Source organism: Triticum dicoccoides, chromosome 5B (assembly GCF_002162155.2).
Source record: "Triticum dicoccoides isolate Atlit2015 ecotype Zavitan chromosome 5B, WEW_v2.0, whole genome shotgun sequence".
NCBI classification, from domain to species: Eukaryota; Viridiplantae; Streptophyta; class Magnoliopsida; order Poales; family Poaceae; genus Triticum; species Triticum dicoccoides.
The window spans coordinates 566193266-566218966 of record NC_041389.1 but is presented as its reverse complement, the minus strand read 5'-3'; the positions used below and the strand labels follow the sequence as shown (position 1 = coordinate 566218966).

At 43.1% G+C, this 25701-nt stretch overlaps 2 protein-coding genes and 1 non-coding gene across 6 annotated transcripts; 1 reads left to right on the top strand and 2 right to left on the bottom strand.

Annotated features, from left to right (window-relative positions):
- The first annotated feature begins 354 nt into the window (after positions 1–354).
- LOC119311658 (glutamyl-tRNA(Gln) amidotransferase subunit C, chloroplastic/mitochondrial-like) lies at positions 355–11384 on the top strand. Of its 2 annotated transcripts, none has more exons than XM_037587325.1 (5): positions 355–627; positions 725–765; positions 1101–1156; positions 2586–2640; positions 11296–11384. In XM_037587325.1, the coding sequence occupies exons 1-5, from the start codon at positions 415–417 to the stop codon at positions 11369–11371; spliced, it is 441 nt and encodes a 146-aa protein (XP_037443222.1). In that variant the 5' UTR covers positions 355–414; the 3' UTR covers positions 11372–11384. The 2 variants fall into 2 exon arrangements, with proteins under 2 accessions (XP_037443222.1, XP_037443221.1); XM_037587324.1 differs by lacking the exon at positions 11296–11384 and adding an exon at positions 2725–3295 and having other exon boundaries at positions 357–627.
- A 7590-nt stretch (positions 11385–18974) lies between these two features.
- On the bottom strand, positions 18975–19048 carry TRNAE-UUC. The gene has a single exon. It is a non-coding gene; the product is annotated as a tRNA-Glu (tRNA).
- A 798-nt stretch (positions 19049–19846) lies between these two features.
- On the bottom strand, positions 19847–25459 carry LOC119311657 (rhomboid-like protein 15). 3 transcript variants are annotated; one of them, XM_037587322.1, is made up of 13 exons: positions 25251–25459; positions 24597–24762; positions 23839–24142; positions 22985–23017; positions 22806–22897; positions 22630–22703; positions 22427–22521; positions 22267–22354; positions 21346–21443; positions 20872–20923; positions 20735–20788; positions 20371–20445; positions 19847–20276 (listed from the first exon to the last, which is right to left on the bottom strand). In XM_037587322.1, the coding sequence occupies exons 1-13, from the start codon at positions 25272–25274 to the stop codon at positions 20271–20273; spliced, it is 1161 nt and encodes a 386-aa protein (XP_037443219.1). In that variant the 5' UTR covers positions 25275–25459; the 3' UTR covers positions 19847–20270. The 3 variants fall into 3 exon arrangements, with proteins under 3 accessions (XP_037443219.1, XP_037443217.1, XP_037443220.1); XM_037587320.1 differs by having other exon boundaries at positions 21301–21443; positions 25251–25457; XM_037587323.1 differs by having other exon boundaries at positions 21301–21443; positions 24673–24762; positions 25251–25457.
- Between the last annotated feature and the right edge of the window lie 242 nt (positions 25460–25701).

Genomic DNA, 25701 nt, shown 5'->3' with positions numbered 1-25701 from the left:
ATTTTCGTTAGTAAAATTATACGGTAAATTGCTCATATTTCCAACATAAAACGCATCTATATACATCTGATTCAAAAAGCTAGAATATCTTATAATTTAAAAACCTGAGTATTATTAATTAATCTAAATGTTATATATGTAAAATCTGACACGTTTTTTTTTAGCCACGTGAACCGTGACGAGGCTCGCAGCACAGCAAATCGGAGGCGCGGCCCAGCCACCAGGCGAGGTGGATCCATAAAGCCCAGCCAGAGCTCCATCAAATGTCGCAGCCCTCATCACAGCCGTAGAGTAGAGATCGGACGGTGCACATGGAGAGTGGAGAGCGTCAGCAGTGGATAATCCGCTCGGATCGCCTCTGGTCCAAATCCAAACCCCTCCTCTCTTTTAGCATCGCCGGCAGCAACGACGGCCATGCTCTCCGCCGCCGCCTCGGCCATTCCCAGGCTCCGCTGGGCCGCCGCGCCGCCGGGGCACGCTTCGCCGAGCAACCGGTGGTCTCTTCTGCGGCGGCGCCCGCTCTCCTCCTTCCCGAACGTAGCGCCCACCGCGGGGCCGGGGCCCCTGGAGCCGCCGGACCTTCCCCGCCTCGCCAACTCTGCCCGCATATCTCTCTCGCCGCAAGAGGTCAGCACGCCACTCTTTCTCTCTCGATGGGAACCCTCTCGAAACTTCCCGTGCGCTGCGTATAAGGCTGATGATTTGCTGCCTGTTCGACTGCTAGGCCGAGGAGTTCGCGCCCAAGATTCAGCAGGTGGTTGACTGGTAATTTACGACCCCTTACCTGTTTTTATCACTCTGCACAATGCAAACTTAGCGTTTGCTACCTGGTAGTTGGAATTGTTGGAGTCTGTATGTAGATTAGACTCGAACGGTGGTTAGAAGGAACATCCTGTGGTTCTTCATGGCAAATTGACGGTTCCTGTAAACCCATCAGAAGTGATTACCACAAGCGCTCACGGTTGACTTAAGCCCAGTAAATTATGCTCTTTGTGGTGGTGGTTGTTTAGGTGGGCTGTGAGAAACCGTGCTTGATTCGGGAGACTGAATTTATGCCATCAGAAGCAGTTAGAAATTATTATTTTCTCTTTTCCTTGCAGGTTTGGGCAACTTCAGTCGGTTGATCTTGAATCCATTGAGCCTTCACTTAGAGCTGGTACTCATCCATGTAACTCTTCACATTTCCATGTAGCATGGTTGCTTATCACTTACTAGTGTGCTAGTGCCCCTTAGGCTAGTCATAGTGGGGAGTAAATTGACTAGTGTCATGCATATGACACTAGTCTATGTTACTACCTTCATAGTGCAAGGTAACATAGAAGTAGTATCATAGATGATTGCATTTATTATCTTGTAGACTCATTTATCCTTTGGAAGCGCTATGTTACACTAACATATTATCTTACTAAGCAAATTTGTCCTTTGGAAGCACCTCTCTCCTCATTAGTTCTTGCTACATAAGCAAATTTATCCTTTGGAAGCACCTCTCTCATTAATTCTTGCTACATAAGCAAATTTGCATTGGGGTGTGTTATGTTACTAGCTAAGTTACTCCCACTATGACCAGCCTTAGTCCAAAGACAATTTCGAATGCTTATGATGTACGTTGATCATGCCATATGGTATAGCAAGATCCCTCAAAATAATCTCAATAGCTATGACAAAGTATCATGCCTTGCTGTGTTTAACTAACAAAATTACGCATTTGCTTCAGGATTGCCTCTCTGTTTTATGCCATTGTGCAGTTCATAATATTATGTCCATTTTTTATTAGACAAGTTCATTATAACAGTATGCATGTGCTCTTGAATCTTGATATGTATGTGTTCGGTAGTACCACATTTGACAATAGTCACAGTCCATACTTTATACCCTTTTTTCTCTCTGTACCCAGATTCTCTGACTGCACGGCGACTTTTTAAGTTCTCTTAAATTAATGTATAATATAGGGAACAGACCTGAAATCGAAGGATTAGAGAAGAACAAAAAGAATCTCGTGAATTATTTATGTTTGTAACAACTAATTTTGAATTTTAATATGTAGCAGAACAAGACAGTGAGCCATCTGAGTTGTGAGAGAAAATATATCTTTGCTTTCTTCTTTGACTAATTTAATTCACTGTTTCTAACATTGTATGCTTTCGTCATGCAATAATTGATCCATGGTATGTGGTGCAAACGGAACCTTTTGAACACACGCAATAATTGATCCACCAACATGCTGTCCTCAGGCAGCCGAGATGCTGTTGCGCGGCGTCCTGTGCAAAATTGTAGTGGATGAAAGGAGCCACACTGTATCCCGGCTGCATGGCACACATAGGCATTGGTGGATCAATTGTTGCACATGCTCACTGAAATATTGTTTTTCTACAAAATAAGTTCCTTCATCTACACACATTTATGTTGCTTAAAATATACTATAATCTTGCTCCCTTGGGTTGCATTTGTTGTACAAACCTACAGCTTTTTTTAAGCTATCAGAGTTCCTAGAAATTCCACTAAGCAATTATGTTGCCCATGTCTTTTATTCTGTCTGTCTGCCACCTTCTGTTTCCTGTTTTCATGTTTGACTATCTTGGTCACAGATACTGCAGCTGGTAGTTCTTTAAGAGAAGATAAGGCGGAACCATTTGCTAACAGGTAACAAGGCTCCATGTCTTCGATTGACCTGTTATCAAGCTTTGCAGCAAAGGCTGAGTATCTTTTCTGTTTCCGTCAATGCAGAGATGCCATAATAGAGGCCCTTCCGAGTTATGATGATCCATACATCAAAGTGCCAAATGCGCTGACCAAAGAATGACATGTGGGTCTGTAAATCAAAGTTATGATATTGTTAACATTCTATTTCATTATACAATGAGGCATGGTGAATCAACTGCGCTCAAAGCATCGAGCGAGCAATCAGCAAGCCAGAGTTAATTTTGACATCCTCGGCTAGAACAGTACAACTCAACAATATGAGCGGTGGATCTGCAGTGCCTGCAACAGAAGATCCATCCTTGCGTGCCATCATGCGTTCGGACCAAATACATGTCATTTTCTTAATATGCTTTTATTTATGTTTCTGGAATGTGGGGGCTTCTAGCGCTATGCCTCCCAAACGGCGATAGGATTCATGTGATGCTATCACCCGGTAATTTGTCTTCAATTTGTTAATCTTGTAAGTTTTCTGGGTTAGGGTGAACCTCAGGACTTACCGTGATTTCTGTTTGAGTTTTCTGCAGGTTTTAGCTTTTTAATCCTGTAAAATATTCTGGGTTAGGCGGAATTCTATAGTTCAATCTTGCATTGGCCAGATCATGTTCCCGTACTGTTGGAGTGCAATAACTAGGGTTGGTCATTCTCTCTCTAGTCTACGCAAATCGGATGATAATAAGCTGGATAGTGCGACAATAAAAAAATGGTACCAAATGAACGCAGTGTGGAGTCATTGGGATGTCATGCCTTCTTCAAACATCAGTCACACTTTTTTTGACAAAGAAGTTTGATGGCTGTTCTCAGATAGAAAGCTATTGTGTTGGCCAGAACATGCAGTGTTTTCTTTTTAAAATTTCCAGTCAAGTTGCGCAACCCCAAGCCTAAAATTTAAATTTAAATTATTTATCTTTGGTGCATTTATTGTTGAGGCGTCCAAACACAAATGATAGAGATACGCAAGTGTGACCAGAAATGTCACACTAATTCAGAAGCCAGGGCCAAAAAGTTAAAGAAGCTGGAAAGTGTGATCATCACAAAAATAGTGCCAGAAATGTCACACTAATTCAGTAGCCAGGGCCAAAAAGTTAAGCTGGATAGTGTGATCATCACAAAAATAGTGCCAAATGAATGCAGTTTTGGAATCAAACGGATGCCATCCCTTCTTCAAATTCTCAGTCACGCTTTTCCCAATCCTTGCCGCTTATATATATACACTCATGGATGTTGCTCTTAGATGGAAAATTAGCATATTGGCCACAACCTGCTCTGTTTTCAGGTTCCATGTTACAATTCGTTTGTGCATTTATTGTGTGGGCGTTCAGGCTCGTGTGAGGGATTGGAGAAAAACAAATTATGAATGGACGAACGACGTGAATCTACTAGGTTGGTGACACTTGACTTCCGATCCATCCTATCGCCTTGCAAGGGTACCACTGCTCCACTGATCATGATCCATGGTGGATCAGGAAGGCAGCTATCTTTGACAATGCGACCTCACCGGCCTGCTCGACAGGGGCGTAGCCAGGCCCAGGGCTGCCAGGGTCATGCCCTGAGGCGTGGGGTGTGGTTTCTTCGTTGACGCTAGTTGTAGTACCGCAATTGCTACTGTATATACACTCCTGGCCCGGGGGCGTACGAGGAACCTGGCTACGGCACTGCTGCTCGACAAAGTCACCCATAGGCGAAAGCGGTGTAAATTTGGAGTGTTGGCACCGTCATGGTTTGTACATAGAAATTTATTCTACCAGTGCACAAGATGCAGAGGTTTTGCTTGTTCCTCCGGAAGAAAAATGCCCACTAGCGCAGATTCTTGGGTTCGTCAACTTCTTTTGAGGAGGTGTATACGCGGTGATGATATTAGTCAGCTAATGCTTGGAACTGGACCCCTTGACACTTCCATGTTCCAGCATAATCAATGGCACCTTTTCCGGAAAACCATGCTGTCACCAAGATCTCCTCTGTGCTCCGTTCTCAAAGTGCACTATCCATCCAGACTGAACCTAACCTTCAGATAGGCAACAGATATGTTGCTCGAATGCTTGTGCTGATTCATGTGAATAAAATACCAGACATTGGTCATGTCATATGGTACAGCAACATTCCTCAAAATAATCTCAGTACTATAATCTTGCTCACTCGGGTTGCATTTGTTGTACAAACATACAATTTTTTTAAAAGTTATCAGAGTTCCTAGAAATTCCACTAAGCAATTATGTTGCCCATGTCTTTTATTCTGGCTGTCTGCCACCTTCTGTTAATTGTTTTCATGTTTGACTATCTCGGTCACAGACTCACAGATACCGCAGCTGGTAGTTCTTTGAGAGAAGATAAGGCGGAACCATTTGCAAACAGGTAACAAGGCTCCATGTCTTCGATTGACCTGTTGTCAAGCTTTGCAGCAAAGGCTGAGTATCTTTTTCTGTTTCCATCAATGCAGAGATGCCATAATAAAGGCCCTTCCGAGTTATATGATCCATACATCAAAGTGCACATGTGGTCTGTAAATCAGAAGTATGACATTGTTAACGTTCTATTCCATTGTACAATGAGGCATGGTGAAACAACTGAACTTGCAAAGCATTGAGCGAGCAATCAGCAAGCCTGAGTTAAGTTCAGCCATCCTCTCGGCTAGAACAGCACGACTCGACAATTTGAGAGGCGGATTTGGGGTGCCTGCAATAGAAGATCCCTCCTTACATGCCCTTGTGCATTCGGACCAAATACATGTCATTTTCTTAATATGCTTTTATGTTTCTGGAATGTGGGGGGCTTCTCGGGCTATGCGTCTCAAACAGCAATAGGGAATATGTGATGCTATGCCTAATAATTTGTCTTTAATTTGTTAATCTTGTAAGTGTTTTGGATTAGGCTTAACATCAGGGCTTGTCTTGCTTTCTGTTTGTGTTTTCTGCGGGTTTTAGCCTTTTAATCCTGTAAAATATTCTGGGTTATTCAGAGTGTTATCTCTAAATTTTGCATTAGCCAGATCATGTTCCTGGACTGTTGGAGTGCAACAACTAGGATTGGTCATTCTACCTCTAGTGCACACAAATCGGATGATAAAAAGCTGGACAGTGGGACCATAAAAAAATGGCACTAAGTGAACGCAGTGCGGAACAAAGGGGTGTCATGCCTTCTTCAAACCATCAGTCATGCTTTTTTCAAGTATATACATGTGAAAGTTCGATGGTTGTTGTTCAGATGGAAAACTATCGTGTTGCGCAGAACATGCACTTTTTTTAATCTCATTCAAGTTGCACAACCCCAAGCCTAAAATTTAAATTTAAATTATATTTATTTGACAAGGCGTCCAAACTCAAATGAGGGATTGGAGAAAAACACATGTACTACCAGAAATGTCACACTAATTCAGAAACCAGGGCCAAAAAGTTAAAAGAAGCTGGAATGTGTGATCATCACAAAAAAAAGTGCCAAATGAACGCATTTGTGGAATCAAACGGATGTCATGCCTTCATTAAATCCTCAGTCACACTTTCTTTGATCCTCGCAACATATATATACACTCATGGTTGTGGCTCTCAGATAGCAAATTATCGTGTTGGCCGCAACCTGCTCTGTTTCCAAGTTCCATGTTACAATTCTTTGTGCATTTAGTGTGGGCGTTCAGACTAAGTGGGGGATTGGAGAAAGACAAACGAAAATGTGTATTGGTTAGTCGGATAGGCGGTGACATAAAGGGTCGAAATAGCCAGAAATGTACCGGTTTTTTTGGTGCTGGGAGAAAGGGATGGAGCACCGGAATTCGTAACATGTCGCCGTTGGTGTTACCTGTTTCCGTTTGACATGTCCTACAGCCGCAAGTTGCTTGTTTCATTGAAAATCATATCAGATTTGTTATAGTTGACATACTCTGGAGAGGAAAGTGCCTGTCGAAAATTGTAAGATGACAATATTATGTTGTTGTATTGCTCTCACCCGTGTATGGGGGTATATATAGAATACATGAGGGGTAGAGGCTTGGAGTACAAGACAAGTCATAGATAGTTTAAACCTATTTAATCTCTACTCCTTATCTCTATCTTTAAACCCATATCATATTCTAACATTCCCCCTCAGTCGTAGCGGGAGTGAAGCGGACGATGACGACTGAATTTGAACTCTTGTGCTTTCGTCGTCTTCTCCGCCGCGCCATCATCAACTGCGTCTCTGATGGGTCGGCACCTAGGGCGGTGACTGCATCCCCTTCTGGTGCCTTCCTGCCTTCTCCTATATTCCCTCCCGCAGTTACAGCGGGAGTGGCGTGGACGCTAGTGACGACGCGGACGCTGTTGACTGGAGTTGTTGCCGATGAGTTGCTGTAGACGTAGCCATTAATGTCAATGTTGAGGTAGCCGATCATGGTGATGTAGCCGTGGTCGATGTAGTCGTGGTCGATGGTGTAGTCGTCGTGGATGATGAAGCCATACAAAGCCGGAGGCGCAAAAACAATGTGCTATGACGGAGCTGCAGACGTGGACGATGCACCTTGCGGATGTCAGAGGGTGCCGTCGGCGATGAGTCCGCCGGTTTTGCCAAGACCGGAGGAAGCCCATCGAGCACACATCGGTTTTGCCAGAACCGTGTGGCCGTGTAGGGTCGTCACTATAGTGACGCTGTGTCGATGCAGTCGTGCCGTCGTGGATGACGAGGTCAATGCCGGTGCCGTGACGCGGTCAATACCGTCGTCGAGGTCGCGTCTTGCAGAAAGGTCTGTCAGAGGACGCTAGGTGTCCATCTTGTGGACGATGTGGCGGCGGTGTGTTGACGATGATAGTGATGAAGACCACGTTGATGAAGACCTTGACGATGAAGTGTCGGCGATGGCGTCGTAGCAGCGTGTCGACGATGATGCGTCGCTTGAAGGCGTCCCTCCGTGGCGACGAAGTGTCGATGCCGTGCCGAAGAAGTATGTTGGCTCGTGCCTGGCGTAGTCGGACAGCTTGATGTCGTTCGGGTCGATGCAGAGGCGTCGGTGTGGCTGTGCAATACAGATCGGCGGCGATGGTCGACGCAGCCATGCAGAAGATGATGTAGCTCAGCTCGGGATGTAGCGATCGGTGTAGACGATGGTGTCGCGGGCGTCGTTGCAGATTGCTTGGTGCCGGAGGTGGTGCGCTGTCGTCTGTAGCATGCGCGTTGACGAAGCCATGATGCGGTACGGGATGTCGATGACGAACTGGTGCGGGGCCGCAGAATAGCTGAACCGCCGTGGAGATCCCATCGTAGCTTTGCAAGGCATGAGCGTGTATGCCTGATTTCTGGACACCACGTACTCGGGTCCTGGACTCGTGCATGGGAGCACCTCAGATCGGAGTAGCCCCCAGTTCCGATTGGATCGGGACGATGTTCAAATCGGTGTGCTTGCCTGAGGACGCCGCGTACGCGTTCTGGCGCATGCAGTTTGCCAGCAGCGATGATAACCTTGGTCGCGTGCGTGTCACGACCACATCACTGTGCGGACGGCGGCCCGTTGTGGATGCAGGCGTAGATCATGTGGAGCTGCATCCGATGCATGCGGGTTGACGAAGTAGAGGCTGGCATCCGGGGTGGCTGTTTGTCGATGCAGATCGGATCGAGTCCATGTGACTCGCCGGGTGTCAAACTGTCGATGCGCTCGTATGCCCGTGGCGTTGATGTAGATCGCGTCGGGGAGGTGTCGGGCTGATGCGCTCGTTCGACGAAGTTGTGCGTCGCTCGGAGACAAGCGGGCCGTCACTGGTCGCGAACCCTCCTGCCCTGCGCGTAGCTTGTCGAGCTTGATGTCGAGCCGGCTGTTGAGGGAGTACTGCCCGCCGCATGCACGCGCCGCCTGCGCGTGGATTCGGGTCAGCTCTCCTATTTGCCGGCTTGTTCGGCCGGCCGACGCTGCCCCTTCTGATTGCACCTGATTTTCACCAAGATTCGAGGATGGTCGGGATTTATTTGTAGCTAAAAATAAATTGACCTAAGGGATCTGATTTGGAAATCGATCTAATCTAAAGAATCGACCTAACCATGATGAACTCGAAAAATTGATCTAAAACTACAAAACCGATCAAATCTTTGGCTGATCGGGTGCCGCGCCCCCGAGGAGAGAAGATTAATCTCCCCGGGGGCGGCGTGCTGCGGAAGTGGTAGAGGAACCTAGGATCGGCGTCGTGAGACTAACCGCTCTAATACCATGTCGAAAATTGTAAGATGACAATATTATGTTGTTGTATTGCTCTCACCCGTGTATGGGGGTATATATAGAATACATGAGGGGTAGAGGCTTGGAGTACAAGACAAGTCATAGGTAGTTTAAACCTATTTAATCTCTACTCCTTATCTCTATCTTTAAACCCATATCATATTCTAACAGTGCCCACTTAGGGCAGGTTGTTAGGTTCGTCAAGATCTTTTGAGGAGGTGTATGCGCGGTGATGAAAAATCAGTTAAGTGATGCCCGGAGCCCTTGACACTTCCGTGTTACTGTAGTACATAAGATTGGAGAAATGTAGGCACTAAGCAGGTAGTAGCTTCTGCACCTATACAAATTGCATAATCAATGGCACCATTTTCTGAAACCACTCTGTTATGAAGATCTCCTCTATCACTCTATGCTCCGTTCTCAAACTCCACTATCCATTCCGAACCTAATTTTCAGATAAGCAAGAGGGCAATATGCTGCTCGATAACTGCACTCACTTTGAATAGAATTGTGTGGCTAATCCCTAATTCTGGAAAGCGAAAGTAACGTCAGAAGGAGTCACAGAACTCTGACAATCAATTTAAAGACAATATCTGTAGGAACCTGCTTACTCAAGAGAATCTCAATGGCAACATTTGGGTCTCCGTCAGCGGTGGCAAGAGCAACTTGAGCCTGAGCCTGCAACAACGAAAAAACCATCCGTGAGATTCTTGCAAACCCCTGACTGTACCTAAAACAGTTCTGGCCTCCAACATAAATATTGCTTTAGATTGAGTTGAGTTGGCTTGTCCTCCGATACTAGTAACATCAAGCATGACCGTCAACATATATTTGCTTAAATCATCTAAGTAATCCAGTTTGTTTTACCCACTTGCTTCAATTCTAGTATGGGTCTCTTACATACCAATGGAATTATAAGACATGCATTAGCATGATACAAACTGCAAGCAGGTTGTGCGGAGCAAGTACCCTTTCAAAGCCCATCCCAACCAGCTTCTTAAGCTCTTCATCTAATGTATCAGTCTGCAGAGGATAATTTGTCCAGTAATCATTACTAAACCAATAGCAACATCCGACGGGAAATCAAAGAGTACATAACACAATACCTGGTAAGCTGTTACTGTTGCATCAGCTCTCACTGTGTTTGCTGTTGTATGCCTATTACAACCAAGGTCCAAAATTACAAACTAAATAAGTAGTGCCTCTTTTTTCAAGTAATATAACCCTCGAAAAGCTAGATAGCGGCTTATGTAAGCTTATTCCATTTCCTGAAGAGACACTAAGCAAAACAATTTATCCTTGCTATTACATAACACAATTCTGAAGTAGTAATTACGGAGTTTTTTTCCAATATGTACCTAATTAAGTGTTCTTTTTCATCAAAATAAAATCATCCTTAAAATGACGACCCCTTGATTATACGCTTGAAGCTTTTTATTAAAAAATATGCTTGTGATTATATCCTTCTAAACACTACCGCTTTTCTGATTTCAATATACAAGTGACAACAACATAAATGTCTAATACATTGACAAGCTGTCGAGCGGAAAATGCATTTCTGTGAATTTTTTAGAATGTCACATCGGTTGTGTTTGTTAGAGATTAGGAGTTAGAGATAAGATAGGTTTAGACCATATACGACTTGCCCTCTACTCCAAGTCTCTCTCCCTCATATTGTACTCTACATATACCCTACACAAGGGTCAGACCAAAACAACGAATATTGTAGGTTCTATACTCTTTCTACAGTGTTATCCAACAACCTAGCATGCAAATCTGCACTGGCCTGCCTTGCAGTTGGTTCAGTTCCTGTAGAAGCACTGGCCTCCCTGGCAGCTGGTTTAGTTTCTGTAGAAGCATGCAATCCTCACCAGGCAGCCGAGACTCTGTTGTGCTGCGTCCTGTGCAAAATGGTAGTGGATGGAAGAAGCCACACAGCATTCCGGCTGCATGGCGCACATAGGCATTGGTGGATCAATTGTTGCACATACTCACTGAATTATGTTTTTGGTACAGAATAAGTTCCTTCATCTTCATACATGTATGTTGCTTAAATGATTATACTATAATCTTGCTCCCTTGGGTTGCATTTGTTGTACAAACATATACTCTCTCCTTTCAAATTTTAACTAAAACCACGAGAAGAAATATGGAGCGGAGGGAGTAGCTTTTTTAAGCTATCAGAGTTCCTAGGAAATTCCACTTAAGCAATTATGTTGCCCATGTCTTTTATTCTGTCTGTCTGCCACCTTCTGTTACTTGTTTTCATGTTTGACTATCTTGGTCACAGATACTACAGCTGGTAGTTCTTTGAGAGAAGATAAGGTGGAACCATTTGTTAACAGGTAACAAGGCTCAATGTCTTCGATTGACCTGTTATCAAGCTTTGCAGCAAAGGCTGAGTATCTTTTCTGTTTCCATCAATGCAGAGATGCCATAATAGAGGCCCTTCCAAGTTATGATGATCCATACATCAAAGTGCCAAATGCCCTGACCAAAGAATGACATGTGGGTCTGTACCGAAACTATGGCATTGTTGACATCCTATTCCATTGTACAACGAGGCATGGTGAATCAGTTGAACTTGCAAAGCACCGAGTGGGCAATCAGCAAGCCGAGTTAATTTGACATCCTTCCGGCTAGGACAGTATGACTCAACAATTTCAGCGGCGGATTTGGAGTGCTTGCAACAGAAGATCCACCCTTACATGCCATTATGCGTTCGTACCAAATACATTTCATTTTCTTGATATGCTTTTATGTTTCTGGAATGTGGGCGGCTTCTGGGGCTATGCCTCCCCACACGGCAATAGGGATTTTGTGATGCTATCACCTGGTAATTTGTCTTTAATTTGTTTATCCTGTAAGTGTTTTGGGTTAGGGGAATTCTATGTTTCATGTTCCCGGACTGTTGGAGTGCAATAACTAGGATTAGTTCTCTCTCTAGTGCACACAAATCGGATGATAAAAAGGTGGATAGTGGGACCATAAAAAAATGGTACCAACTGAACGCGGCGTGGAGTCAATGGGATGTCATGCCTTCTTCAAACCATCAGTCATGCTTTGTCGGTTATATACAGGCGAAAGTTAGATGGATTTTGCTTAGATGAAAAACTATCTATTATATACAGGCAGAAGTTAGATGGATGTTGCTCAGATGGAAAACTATTGTGTTGGCCAGACCATGTGCTGTTTTATTCTAAAAAAAATCTCACTGAAGTTGCACAACCCCAAGCCTAAAATTTAAATTTCCATTATTTTCCTCTGGTGCATTTATTGCCTAGGCGTTCAAATTCAAATGAGGGATTGGAGAAAAACGCGTGTATAGACAGGAATGTCACACTGAGACAGAAACCAGCACCAAAAGATTAAAGAAGCTGAAAAGCGTGATCATCACAAAATTAGTGCCAAATGAACATATTTGTGGAATCAAACGGATGACATGCCTTCTTCAAATCCTCAGTCACGCTTTCTTTGGTCCTCGCGGCCTATATATACACTCATAGCTGTGGCTCTCATATGGCAAATTATCTTGCTGTTCGCATCCTGCTCTGTTTTCAGGTTTCATGTTGCATTTCGTTTGTGCATTTAGTGTGTGGGCTTCAGACTTCAGACTCGAGTGAGGTATTGGTGAAAAACAAACTCTAACTGGGCGGACACCGAGAATGTGGCTTGCTTAGTCGGGTACATAGACACAAGGGTATAAATAGCTCGAAATGTAGGGGTAGGAGCACCGGCTCGTTTACTAATTACCCCGCTATTCTCCTCCTGTTTTGATAGAATAAGTTCAAAGAAGTAAAGCCAGTAAGAAGCTAATGCTTGTCTGAGCTTATTCTGGAACATACGGTAATCATACTTCTCTATCTCATGTTTCTCTATCTCATGTTTCTCAAGTATGGTCTTCTTTTATAAATGCCTTGTCGTCCAGCAACAAGGGGCTGAATCATACTCTTGGCCATCGTTTGGGATAGTATTGTGTATAGAACACAAGACCGCAACCATAGCGGATGGTACGGTATGTGTTGCAACGATGCTATCCTTCCGACAAGATGGTATCAAGTTGCAAGTTACTAGGTTTGTTTGATGAAAAATCATGTCAGATTTGTTAATAGTTGTTCACATTTTTACCTTACTGTCCCTTTTGACTCTCTCTCTCTATTAGAGAATGTTAGTGTCCACACCATGCGTACGTCCATACGCGCAGCGCCGCGGCACTAATTGGCACACGCTGGAGAGGAAATGCCCACTAGGGCAGGTTGTTGGGTTCGGGTTCGTCAAGTTCTTTTGAGGCGGTGATGATATCAGTCAGCAGATGCCTGGAACTGGAGCCCTCGACACTTCCATGTTTCAGTAGATAAGATTTGAGAAATGCAAGTAGGCAGGCACTAGGCAGTATCTCTGCACCTATACAAATTGGATAACCAGCATTATCATTTTGGATAATACTTTGAAGTCTGAGGTGTATACGAGGTGATGAAATCAGTCGACTGATGCCTGGAGCCCTTGACACTTCCATGTTCAGTACTATACTGAAGTACTCCCTCTGTAAACTACTAATATATTGATCTAAAAAGTCTTATACGAGTATTAGTTTACATAGGGAGGCACTAGTCAGAGGGCAGGCCTGGCGCAGTGGTGAAGTCCTCCCCACTTGTGCCAAGAGGTCCTGGGTTCGAACCAGCCTCTCTGCATTGCACTTTGCAGGGGTAAGACTAGGTTCCTATAATCCCTCCCCAGACCCCACCTTGTGTGGGAGCTTCTATGCACTGGGTCTGTCCTTTTTTAGGGAGGCACTAGTCAGTAGCTTCTGCACCTATACAAATTGCATATGCAATGGCACCTTTTTTGAAAACCACCATCTCCTCGATGCTCTGTTCTGAAAGTCCACTATCCATCCACAGACTGAACCTAACCTTCATATAAGCAAGAGATATGCTCTCGATAACTGCACTCACTTTGAATAAAATTGTGTGGCTAATCCCCAATCCTGGAAAGTTTCCACAGTAAAGGCAAAAAAAAGGAATACAGAACTGTGAAAAAATCATTGAAGAGAATATCAGTACGAATCTGCTGACTCATGAGAATCTCAATGGCAACATTTGGATCTCCGTCCGCAGCAGCAAGAGCAACTTCAGCCTGAGTCTGCAGCATGGAAACCAATTCATTCGTGAGATTCCTGTCAACCCCTGTACCTAAAACACTTCTGATAAATATGGCTTTAGATTGAGTTGGTCTATCCTCCGATACTATAGTAACACCAAGCATGACCGTCAATATATTTGCTTAAATCATATTCCCTTTGTCCCAAAATAACTGTCGCTGATTTACTTAAGAGGGAGTATAAGTAATCTGGTTTGTTCTACCCATTTGCTTCGAATCTAATATGGGTCTCTTGCACACCAACGGCATTATAAAACATGCACTGGCGTGACAAGTGGGAGCACAGTACGAACTGCAAGAAGGCTGCGAGGAGCAAGTTCCCTTTCAAAGCCCATCCCAACCAGCTTCTTTTTTTTGTTGATGGTGCTACAGCGGGCTTACGCCGGCCTGAACCATTTCATTAATAGAACAGAGTACATTTACATAGCGCGAGAGTGGGAGGTAAGGTTGAGAGTACAAAGCATTTGGGTTACAATCATTACTGTTGCATCAGCTCTCAGCCTCTCACTGTTGCTGCTGCACGCCTGTTACAACCAAGGTCCAAACATACAAACTAAAATAAGTAGTGCCTCTTTTTTCAGGTAATAATATAACCCTTGAAAAGCTAGATACCTGCTTATGCAAGCTTATTCCATTTCCTGGAGACATTAAGCAGAACCATTTCTCCTTGCTATTACATAACAAACTTCTCAAGTAGCAATGAAGGCATTTTCTTTCAATATGATAATATGCCTAATTAAGTGTTCCTTTTCATCAAAATATGATCATCCTTTAAATGACGACCGCCTTGATTATATGCTTGAAGTTTTTTATTAAAAATAATATTCTTGTGATTATATTCTTCTAAACACTGCTGCTTTTCTGATTTCAATATACAAAGTGACAACAACATAAATGTGTAATCCATTGACGAGGTGTCGAGTAGAAAATGCAACACTGTGAATTTGTTAGAAGGTCAATTGGGGTTGTGTTATCCAACAACCTAGCACGCAAATTTGCACTGGCCTCCCTTGCAGTTGGTTCAGTTCCTGTAGAAGCACTGGACTCCCTTTTCTGTAGAAGCATGCAATCCTCAGCAGGCAGCCGAGATGCTGTTATGCGGCGTCCTGCGCAAAATTGTAGTGGATGGAAGGAGCCACACAGCATTCCGGCTGCATGGCGCACATAGGCATTGGTGGATGAATTGTTGCACATACTCACTAAATTATTGTCTTTTTTACAAAATAAGTTCCTTCGTCTTCATACATTTATGTTGCTTAAATGATTATACTATAATCTTGCTCCCTTGGGTTACATTTGTTGTACAAACATATATTCCCTCTGTTCAAATTAGCTAAAACCACAACAAGAATTATGAAACGGAGGGAGTAGCTTTTTTAAGCTATCAAAGTTCCTAAGAAATTCCACTTCACAATTATGTTGCCCTTGTCTTTTGTTCCATATGTCCGCCACCTTCCGTTACTTGTTTTCATGTTTGACAAATCTTGGTCACAGACACTGCAGCTGGTAGTTCTTTGAGAGAAGACAAGGCGGAACCATTTGCTAACAGGTAACAAGTCTCCATGTCTTCGATTGACCTGTTGTCAAGCTTGGTAGCAAAGGTTGAGTATCTTTTCAGTTTGCATCAATGCAGAGATGCCATAATAGAGGCCCTTCCGAGTTATGATGATCCATATATCAAAGTGCCAAACGCGCTGACCAAAGAATGACATGTGGGTCTCTGTAAATGAATCAAAATTATGACACTGAAACAATTGAACTTGCAAAGCATCGAGCGAGTAATCAGCAAGCCGAGTTAAGTTTGACATCCTTCTGGCTAGAACAGTACGACAATTTGAGCGATGTATTTGGAGCGCCTCAACAGAAGATTCATCCTTACGTTCCATTATGCTTTCAGACCAAATACATTTCATTTTCTTTATATGCTTTTATGTTTCTGGAATGTGGGGCTCTTCTGGGGCTATGCCTCCCACACCGCAATAGGGATTATGTGATGCTATCACCTGGTAATTTTTCTTTAATTTGTTAGTCCTGTAAGTGTTCTGGGTTAGGCGGAATTCTATGTTCAAATTTTGCATTGGCCAGATTATGTTCCCGGACTGTTAGAGTGCAATAACTAGGATTGGTTGTTCTCTCTAGTGCACATAAATTGGATGATAAAAAGCTGGATAGTGTGACAAAAAAATGGATCCCAATAGCTCGCGAACGTGTTTGCTGGGAGGGGTGGCATTTGTGAACGTTTTTGTTGGCAGTTTCTTGAAAGAGACATGGCAATTTGTTCAGAGACGCATGTCATTTTCTAGATAGAAGAAAATTTTGCGACAAAAATGGGCAGAAATTGCCATCTCTTACCACCTAAAAATGGCATAAAAAACGTTTCTTTGCCACCCCCGCGGAACGTATGCAGTGCGGAATCAAAGGGATGACATGCCTTCTTCAAACCAGTAGTCACGCTTTTTTTGCTATATACATGCGGAAGTTCGATGGCTGTTGCTCAGATGGAAAACTATCGTGTTGGCCAGAACGTACACTGTTTATTTTTTATTAAACTCTCATTCAACCTGCACAACCCCAAGCCTAAACTTTGAATTTTCATTATTTTTCTTTGGCGCACTTATTGTAAGGTGTCCAACTTAAATGAGAGATTGGAGAAAAATGCATGTATGGCCAGAAATGTCACACTGATTCACAAACCAAACCAGGACCATCACAAAAAATAGTGCCAAATGAACGCATTGTGGATTCCAACGGATGCCATGCCTTCTTCAAATGCTTAGTCACGCTTTCTGTGATCCTCGCAGCTTATATATACACTCATGGTTGTGGCTCTCAGATGGCAAATTATCGTGCTGGCCACAACCTGCTCTGTTTTCATGTTCCGTGTTACATTTCGTTTGTGCATTCAGTGTGTGGGGTTGGCGTTCAGTCTCAAGTGAGGGATTGGAGAAAAGCAAATTAAAACTGGACGAATGACGTGAATCTACCAGATTGGTGACACTTCTTCCGATCCATCCTATCGCCTTGCGCAAGGGTACTACTGCTCCACTGATCATGCTCCATGGTGGATCAGGAAGTATCATAATGCAGCGATCTTTGACAACGCACAGCCTGACCTCACCGGCCTGCTCGGCACAATAGCCCATACGCGGGAGAGGGGATGGTGGCTCCAAGGTGTTGTAAATTTGGACGGCTAGCACCCTCACGGTTTGTACATAGACTTTTATATTCCATCAATGCATCAAGACACAGAGGTTTTGTGTTTTCTCGAGAGGAAAAATGCCCACTAGGGCATGTTGTTGGGTTTGTCAACTTATTTTTAGGAGGTGTGCACGCTGTTATGATTTCAGTCAGCTGATGCCTGGTACTGGAGTCCTTGGCACTTCCATGTTTAGTACTACCAGTGCATGTAGGTACTAGGCAGTAGCTTCTGCACCTATACAAATTGCATAATCAGTGGCGCCATTTTCAAAAACCACTCGGTCACCAGGATCTCCTCTATGCTCGGTTCTCAAAATCAACTATCCATCCACAGTCTGAACCTAACCTTTAGATATGATGCTTGATAACTGGACTCACTTTGAATAGAATTGTGTGGCTAATCTCTAATCCTGGAAAATTTCCACAACAAAGGCAAACGAAAGGAACGTCAAAAGGAGTCACAGAACTATGAACAATCAGTGAAAGACAATATCAGTACGAAACCTGCTGACTCATGAGAATCACAATGGCAACATGTGGATAAAATTATGAATTGTTAACATTCTATTCCATTGTACAATGAGGCATGGTGAAACAATTGAACTTGAAAAGCATCAAGCGAGCAATCAGCAAGCCTGAGTTAAGTTCGACATCCTTTCGGCTTGAACAGTACGACTCAACAATTTGAGCGACGGATTTGGACCAAATACATGTCATTTTCTTCATATGCTATTATGTTTCTGGAATGTGGGGGCCTTCCGGGGCTATGCCTCCGAAACAGCGATAGGGTTTCTGTGATATGCCATACCTGGTAATTTGTCTTTAATTTGTTAATCCTGTAAATGTTCTGGGTTAGGCACCTCAAGGCTTGTCTTGCTTTCTGTTTGAGTTTTCTGCAGGTTTTAGCTTTTAGTCCTGTAATAAAATATTCTGGGTCAGGCGGAATTCTATGTTTAAAATTTCCCAAATGATACGTGCCACATATGTCGCACGATGCACTCGGGCCCTGATGTTTTTTTGCAACTAAAATTGTCACCCGAAAAGAAAAAACAATCTAAAAAAAAACCGAAACCTGCCGTCCGAAAAGAAGTTGTCATCCTCGTGTCCCTAAACTTTCCATAAAAAAACATTCAAAGTTGCCATGTGTTCGTGTCACACGTGTGGCAGATCATGTTCCCGGACTGCTGGGTACAGCCACTAGGATCGGTCATTCTCTCTCTAGTGTGCACACAAATCGGATGATAAAAATCTGGATAGTAAAAAAAAAGGGTACCAAATGAACGAAGTGTGGAGTCAAATGGGATGCCATGCCTTCAGTCACGCCTTTTCCGATGGCTGTTGCTCGGACGGAAAAGTGTAAGCCTAAAATTTATTTATTTTTCATCATTTTTCTTTGGTGCACTCATGTTGTGTAGGCGTCCAAACTGAACGAGGGGCTGGAGAAAACACACGTATCGCACGTATAGTCAGAAATATCACATTGATTCAGAAACCAAACCAGAACCAAAAGATTAAAGAAGCTGGAAGAAGTAGTGCCAAATGCCTTCTTCTTACATATGCTCCCTCCGTCCCATAACCTGCTCTGTTTTCCAGGTTCGATGCTACATTTGGTTTGTGCATTTAGCGTGTGGGCGTTCAGATCCAAGTGAGGGGTTGGTTAGTCGGACTGAAATGTCAAACGGATGCACATGGACTGCAAGTAGGGGTAGGAGCACCAGACAACATAAAGTAACCCTCCAAAAAAAATGTCCTCCATTGCCGGGATTTGAACCCGGGTCGCCTGGGTGAAAGCCAGGTATCCTAACCGGGCTGGACGACAATGGACTGTGTCATGTTACTTTTGGCGCTGATATTTATCTCCTATGTCCTACGGTTCCGCAACGATATTGCTTCACTGATGATGCTACATGGTGGATCAGGAAGCATCGTAATGAATTCATCTTTGCCCCCACCGCCGCCGGGTACTGCACTCTTCATGTCTGATGCTGTTACCTGTAGGGGTGCTGTGGTAGTTTTTTTTGGGTTTTTTTTTTTTGCGAGGGCTAGTGGTGTGGTAGCTGTGAAAAAAGTAGTTTAACTGCGTACTGGCATGTACTGAACCAATTCCTAATGCCCTGGATCCTCAACTGGCTGAGGCCCCCTTTCGCCCAACGCCTCAACTGCCCTATTCAAGATCGTTCATTTGTTGGTGCAGTGGTGGCGGACACCAAACATGTGGCATTCGACTGACTCTGTGATCTTCAAGCACGTTCGTCGGCATCTTAATGTTTCTGCTCATGTGCTGGTCTTGTTTGAACTCTAGTACGTTTTTCTTTCTGCTCCGGAGTGTATCCCGGGGACTATGTAATTTCTTTACTTAATTATAATAAATGCCTATGTTTCTAAAAAAAATGCAGTTATCTTTGACAATGCACAACCTGACCTCATCGGTTCATAGGCAGAAGCAGGCCTATCACGGTTTGTAGATAAACTTTCATTTTACCAATGCATAAGACACAGAAATTTTGCGTTTTTCTCAAGAGGAAAAACAGGTTGCTGGGCTGATCAAGTTCTTTTGAGGTGTAAACGCCGGTGATGATAACAGTTCGCCTATGCCTGGTACTGGAGCCCTTGACAGTTCCATGTTTCAGTAGATAAGATTCGAGAAATGCAAGTAGGCAGGCACTAGGCAGTAGCTTCTGCGCCTATACAACAAACTGGATAATCAGCGTCATCGTTTTGGATAAAACTTTCAAGTCTAAGGTGTATACGCGCGCGGGGTGATGAAATCAGTCAGCTGATGCCTGGAACTGGAGCCCTTGACACTTCCATGTTCAGTACTAGCACTACATAAGCTTGGACAAATGCAAGCAGGCACTACGCAGTAGCTTCTGCACCTATACAAACTGCATAATCAATGGCACATTTTCCGAAAACCACTCTGTCACCAAGATCTCCTCTACAAAGTCCACTATCCATCCACAGCCTGAGCCTAACCTCCAGATAAGCAAGAGATATGCTGCTCGATAACTGCACTCGCTCTGATATAGAATTGTGTGGCTAATCCCTAATCCTGGAATGTTTCCACAATAACGGCAAAAGAAAGTAATGTCAGAAGGAGTCACAGAACACTGAACGATTAATTTGAAGACAATATCAGTACAAACCTGCTGGCTCATGAGAATCTCAATGGCAACATTTGGATCTCCGTCGGCAGCGGCAAGAGCAACTTCAGCCTGAGTCTGCAGCAAGGAAACCAATCCATCCGTGAGATACTTGCGACCCCCTCTACATAAAACAGATCTGGCCTCTAACATAAATATGGCTTTAGATTGAGTTGGTTTGTCCTGTGATGCTTACTATAGTAACATCAAGCATGGCCGTCAATATATTTGCTTAAATCATCTAGGTAATCCGGTTAGTTTTACCCATTTTTTACTTCAAACTAGTATGGGTCTCTTGCACACCAACGTGCACTAGCATGGCAAGTGGGACCATAGTACAAACTGCAGAAAGGCTGTGAGCAAATACCCTTTCAAAGCCCATCGCAACCAGCTTCTTAAGCTCTTCATCAAATGTATCAGTCTGCAGAGGATAAGTTGTCCACTAATCATTACTGAACCAATAGCAACAGCCGACAGGAAATCAAAGGGTACATAACACAATACCTCGTCAGCTGTTACTGTTGCATCAGCTCTGACAGCGTTTGCTGCTGTATGCCTGTTACAACGAAGGTCCAAAATTACAAACTAAATAAGCTTATGAAAGCTTATGCAAGCTTATGCCATTTCCTGGAGAGACATTAAGCAAAACCATTTCTCCTTGCTATTACATAACACACTTCTGAAGTAGTAACTATGGCATTTTCTTTCAATACGACAATGTACCTAATTAAGTGTTAATTTTTTTTATCAAAACAAGATCATCCTTTAAATGACGACCCCCATCATTATATGCTTAAAGTTTTTTATTAAAAAATTATGCTTGTGATTATATATATCCTTCTAAACACTGCTGCTTTTCTGATTTCAATATACAAGTGACGACAACGTAAATGTGTAATACATTGACGAAGTATCGAGTAGAAAATGCATTACTGTGAATTTGTTAGAAGGTCGCTTGGGGTTGAGTTATCCAACAACCTAGCATGCAAATTTGCATTGGCCTCCCTTGTAGTTGGTTCAGTTCCTGTAGAAGCAAGCGTCCGCCCTCTCCCTGGAAATCTCGGGTCTTCTTGTTCCTACAAGAGAATATTTGGCAAAGTCTTTCAGCTATGCATTACAGGGATAACCCATATTTCAGAGAGACTACATATCTTTCTAGTGTATGGATTACATGAAGACAAAGAACCTTGTAAGCTTAGGACAGCATCATCTTGATGGCTGCCAAAAATAAGTGCTATTTATATACTTGAACTGAGCTACCGTAAAATTGATAGGACATATGAGCTAACACATTTTCAACTGACTGAGTCAAGCAGGACCGGTTTCAACGAGGAACGGTCCAATGTACAATACAATCTACGTATTAGTTTATAGTTCGCAAAAACAAAGTTTACAGTTCTGTATATAAATTTCGTATACACGATCTTCTATGAATGCATATATTGCACTAGCAACTGTAGCTTTTCGTTCTATCCACTATCTACACAATTGCTTGGAATAAGTTTATTCACACTCAAACAGCCAAGTTACAAAATATTAACAGCAAAACTAACTATTACTAGTCATATACTCTATCTGTGAAATGATTCAATCTCAATAAAGTCTTTTAGAGCTCATAGAAGCTTCGCAAGAAAGCTTCCAGGAAAAGCTCCATGAATCAATAGCCCTGCCTCCATATCACATGGTTATTTTTCCAGTAGATCCAGAACAATAACATAAACCAAGTGCAGCTCTAGAAACTTCCAGTCTACAACAATGTTCAGATTATCTCTTCTTGATGGGTGAAAACCCGGTCAGATTGGCGAAGCCATATAGTGTCAGCACCATACATTACTACAATAGTAGGCCATGAGATCAACAGCAGACATGAGTAGTAAACTGTGTTCTTACTTTTCATACCTGACCAGTAGACGTCTGAACAGTGGATGTCCGCCTACTTGGCATCCATGACGAAATATTTCTCAAGAAATTTGCATTTATCAGAGCGCTGTAAATTCAAGAACTTGATTCATTACTTTCCTGGACAGCAAAACAATAAAAATAAATATGGAAACAATACCTGGGTGGAGTGGACATGTTAGAATGTGTAGGAAGCTGGCCGTATGTTGTTCCTCCAGTACAGAGAATAAAGCCAGGACGCCTAACACAAACAGACTGATATCCAACATCTCAGGCAAAACATATCAACAGAAAGAAATTTCTCCCGGAGGAGAATGGAACCATGATAAGGACAAGTTGATTCATTTGGAAAAGAAAACTTACTAGCATGGACAAGCCTTCAATAGAAGAGTAAAATGAAGGTCCAGGCAGCAAGTAGTTGAACAGCCCATAAGTGTCTGAGGGAAGTAAAGAAAAGCTCAATAAGGGTGATAAAAATAACTAATCTAGCTCATAAATACTCAAAAAAGGAGAAGGTCAAATGGGTACAAGGGACAAACATGCAAATCCAGACAAGATGCCAGAGAGGTGCCCCAGTAATGAAACATTACTAGCGAGAAACTGAAACAGTATCAGCAAAATCCATGCATACCTGACAATGCAAACATATAAATATTGTTGTATAATTAAACATAGTAAACTGGATGGAAGAAATTCAACAGGTGCATAGATTGAATACCATTTTGCAGGGACATTGAAGAGACCGAAGACACTGGCAAATGAGAGAGGATGTTACTTCACATGCATTAAATGTCATAAAATAAAATAAAGTAATGGCTTCATTTAAAATTTGGGTATCTGTGGACTTTCAAGAAGGGGTATTTTCTTTCAGAAAATGGAGAAAGTTTCAATTTAACTTCTCTAGATGCTTGGCTAATGAGTGATGATGCTCTTGCCATATCAAGGAAATATAAAGGCAACAACCAAAAAAAATAATGATATGTAGAAAATTATAGTCCGTCAAGATATCTAGTGAAAACTGAAAATATATATTTGCTTGCATTTGTGCAACCTTTGATCGTTGACCCCTGGGTTAGTGGAGAACCTTCTATATTTACAGAACTTAATAAATGTTTTCTCAATAGCCCCTCATATGCAGGAATGTTCTTTAGCCACACATTTGAGCCATCTATCCTTCATACAGAAGTCTATGTCTAGCATGCCTAATTGGGTTTAAATATGATTTTGCACTAGATATAACTCTATATAGCAGAGTGAGTTTTCCTCATTTATTAATTGGACGTAATAAATGAAAATAATTAACACTTTTCAATTATGGCCGTCAATTGACCATATCTATACTAGTCCGAAAGCATTACAAACTTATCACATAGCATGATATCATGTTTCAAGATTTTGACAACAGTTTACAATCTTATATTCAGCATGCCAAAAAAGGGTACGACCTCAAGAGACAGTTTGAGTAAGCAAACATTTTTAACATTAGACATATAATCAATCCATCCAATAAACTGAACCCTCATGCAAATCATAAAAGTGGGTGTAGCATTAACAACCAGAGAAGCAATGCACCTTCGATATTGCACTCCACTCAGGCTTGTCTCAATGACTATCATTGAGAATATAACTCCAGAAAAACCAATCGAACATTCATCCACAAGATATGAGACATGGTATAAAGGATTATAAGCCACCAAGAAGGCAACGATGAGATGGAAAATTGCATTAGTCGTTGCAAGAAGGAACATCAGGAACAAGAGACGGACTGATCCCATAATTCTCTCCAACTCGGTCCCCAAGGGTACAAAGGTCAGCATGTTGAATAGCACATGAAGCAAAGAGCCGTGAAACAGAACAGATGTGTAGAACCTATACACTGAAAGAAAATAAGCACCACGTCAGGGTAGACGTACCAAAAGAAAATGAGAAGTAACATAAATTTTACAAGTAGCCTTGAGCTTGCTCAGCATTTGGATCTGTAGAAGGTTGGATATCCCCAACTAGCATGAGTCTTTTGTCGTTTATTTCAATGATTATGAACATTTCAGCAGGTAGTATTAACCTCTGAAGAATTGAACAGGTGTTTCGTGAATTGACGGCATATTGGCATGTGTAAATAGTACTTCTCGTGTTATATGCATGAATGGAACTTGAATGTGCACCATTAAAACAATTATTGTGAATGAAAGGTTTAATCCAGGTGACCTTTAACAGAATCTATATGATCGGCATAAATGATACATTCACTGTTTCCAGAAAGAATCATGTTTCAGCATTGTCAGAGGAACTCGTATTTATGCTCCGTGAAAAGGAAGGTGAATTAAACAGACCTTGAAAATGTGAGACCACTGCAGAAGGCAAGAAGCATATCTCGGCATAGGAGTCATATCCAACCAACAAGCATACCAGATATATCGCCGCACATATTATGGTAACGCCAGAAGTAATGAACGGGGTGCTGCTCCACCACTGGTTCAGCCTAGTTGAAACGCCAGCCTGCATCCACGGAAACATAGACATGTAATTAAGAAGAATGAAACGCCAAAACTTCGCCACATTTCCTGCTGTGGTGTCCTCCGTTCCAGTAAACGCACTGCATAAACGCTGCTCTAAGAGCTCTTACAGCAATCCCATACAAACCTAACAGCGAAGCAGCAGGCTCATCAAACCAGGGGAACCAAACCCACTGCCCAAAAATAAAACCCATTCATAATCTGGTTCGAAACTTGTAAGCCCCTCTTTCTAGCTTAACTCAAGCAACCGGTGCCCCCCGGGGGGAAAACCCCCGCACCAACGCGGCTCGATTCCTATCGATTGGAGCTATGGCTTCCCACGAAACCTTCGGAGCGCTTCTCCGCGGAACCCCTAGGATTTAGCTCGTGGCGAGAGGAACTCGGCAGCGATTTGGGGCTAGTTTCTATCAGATCCGAAGGCGCCCCGCGGAAATTCACCCGGAAATCGGAACTGGGGACAGGAACCCGCACCTCCGTGATGATGTTGGGGCGCATCTCGGGCGCGCCTCCGGTGCTGGTGGCTCCGCCGGGCTGGGATCGAGAGCTGGAGGTTGGGGTTATTTGGGTGGGGGATGCAGACTAGCGAGATCTCGAGGGTTTTGGGGGCGCCGGCCGCGACCTCGGGAAGAAGAAGAAATGTGCCGTTGCTGTAAAAGACGAGCATTACTTGGGCTCGAAGGGGCCTGAACAGATCCCAGGGTCCACGCGGTGGTGATTTATGGAAAAACAAAAATAACCATGAAATTAGAAAATACGTATAGCCTGTCAAAGAAAAACCTAACTGAATACTTGCATTGTTAATAGAATACTTAAGGCTTGTTCGGTTGAGGTGAATTTGAAGGGGATTGAGGGGGATTAAATTCTCTACAAGCTAAAATCCCTCCAAATCCCCTCCAATACCGCGGGGAGGGGATTAACCCAA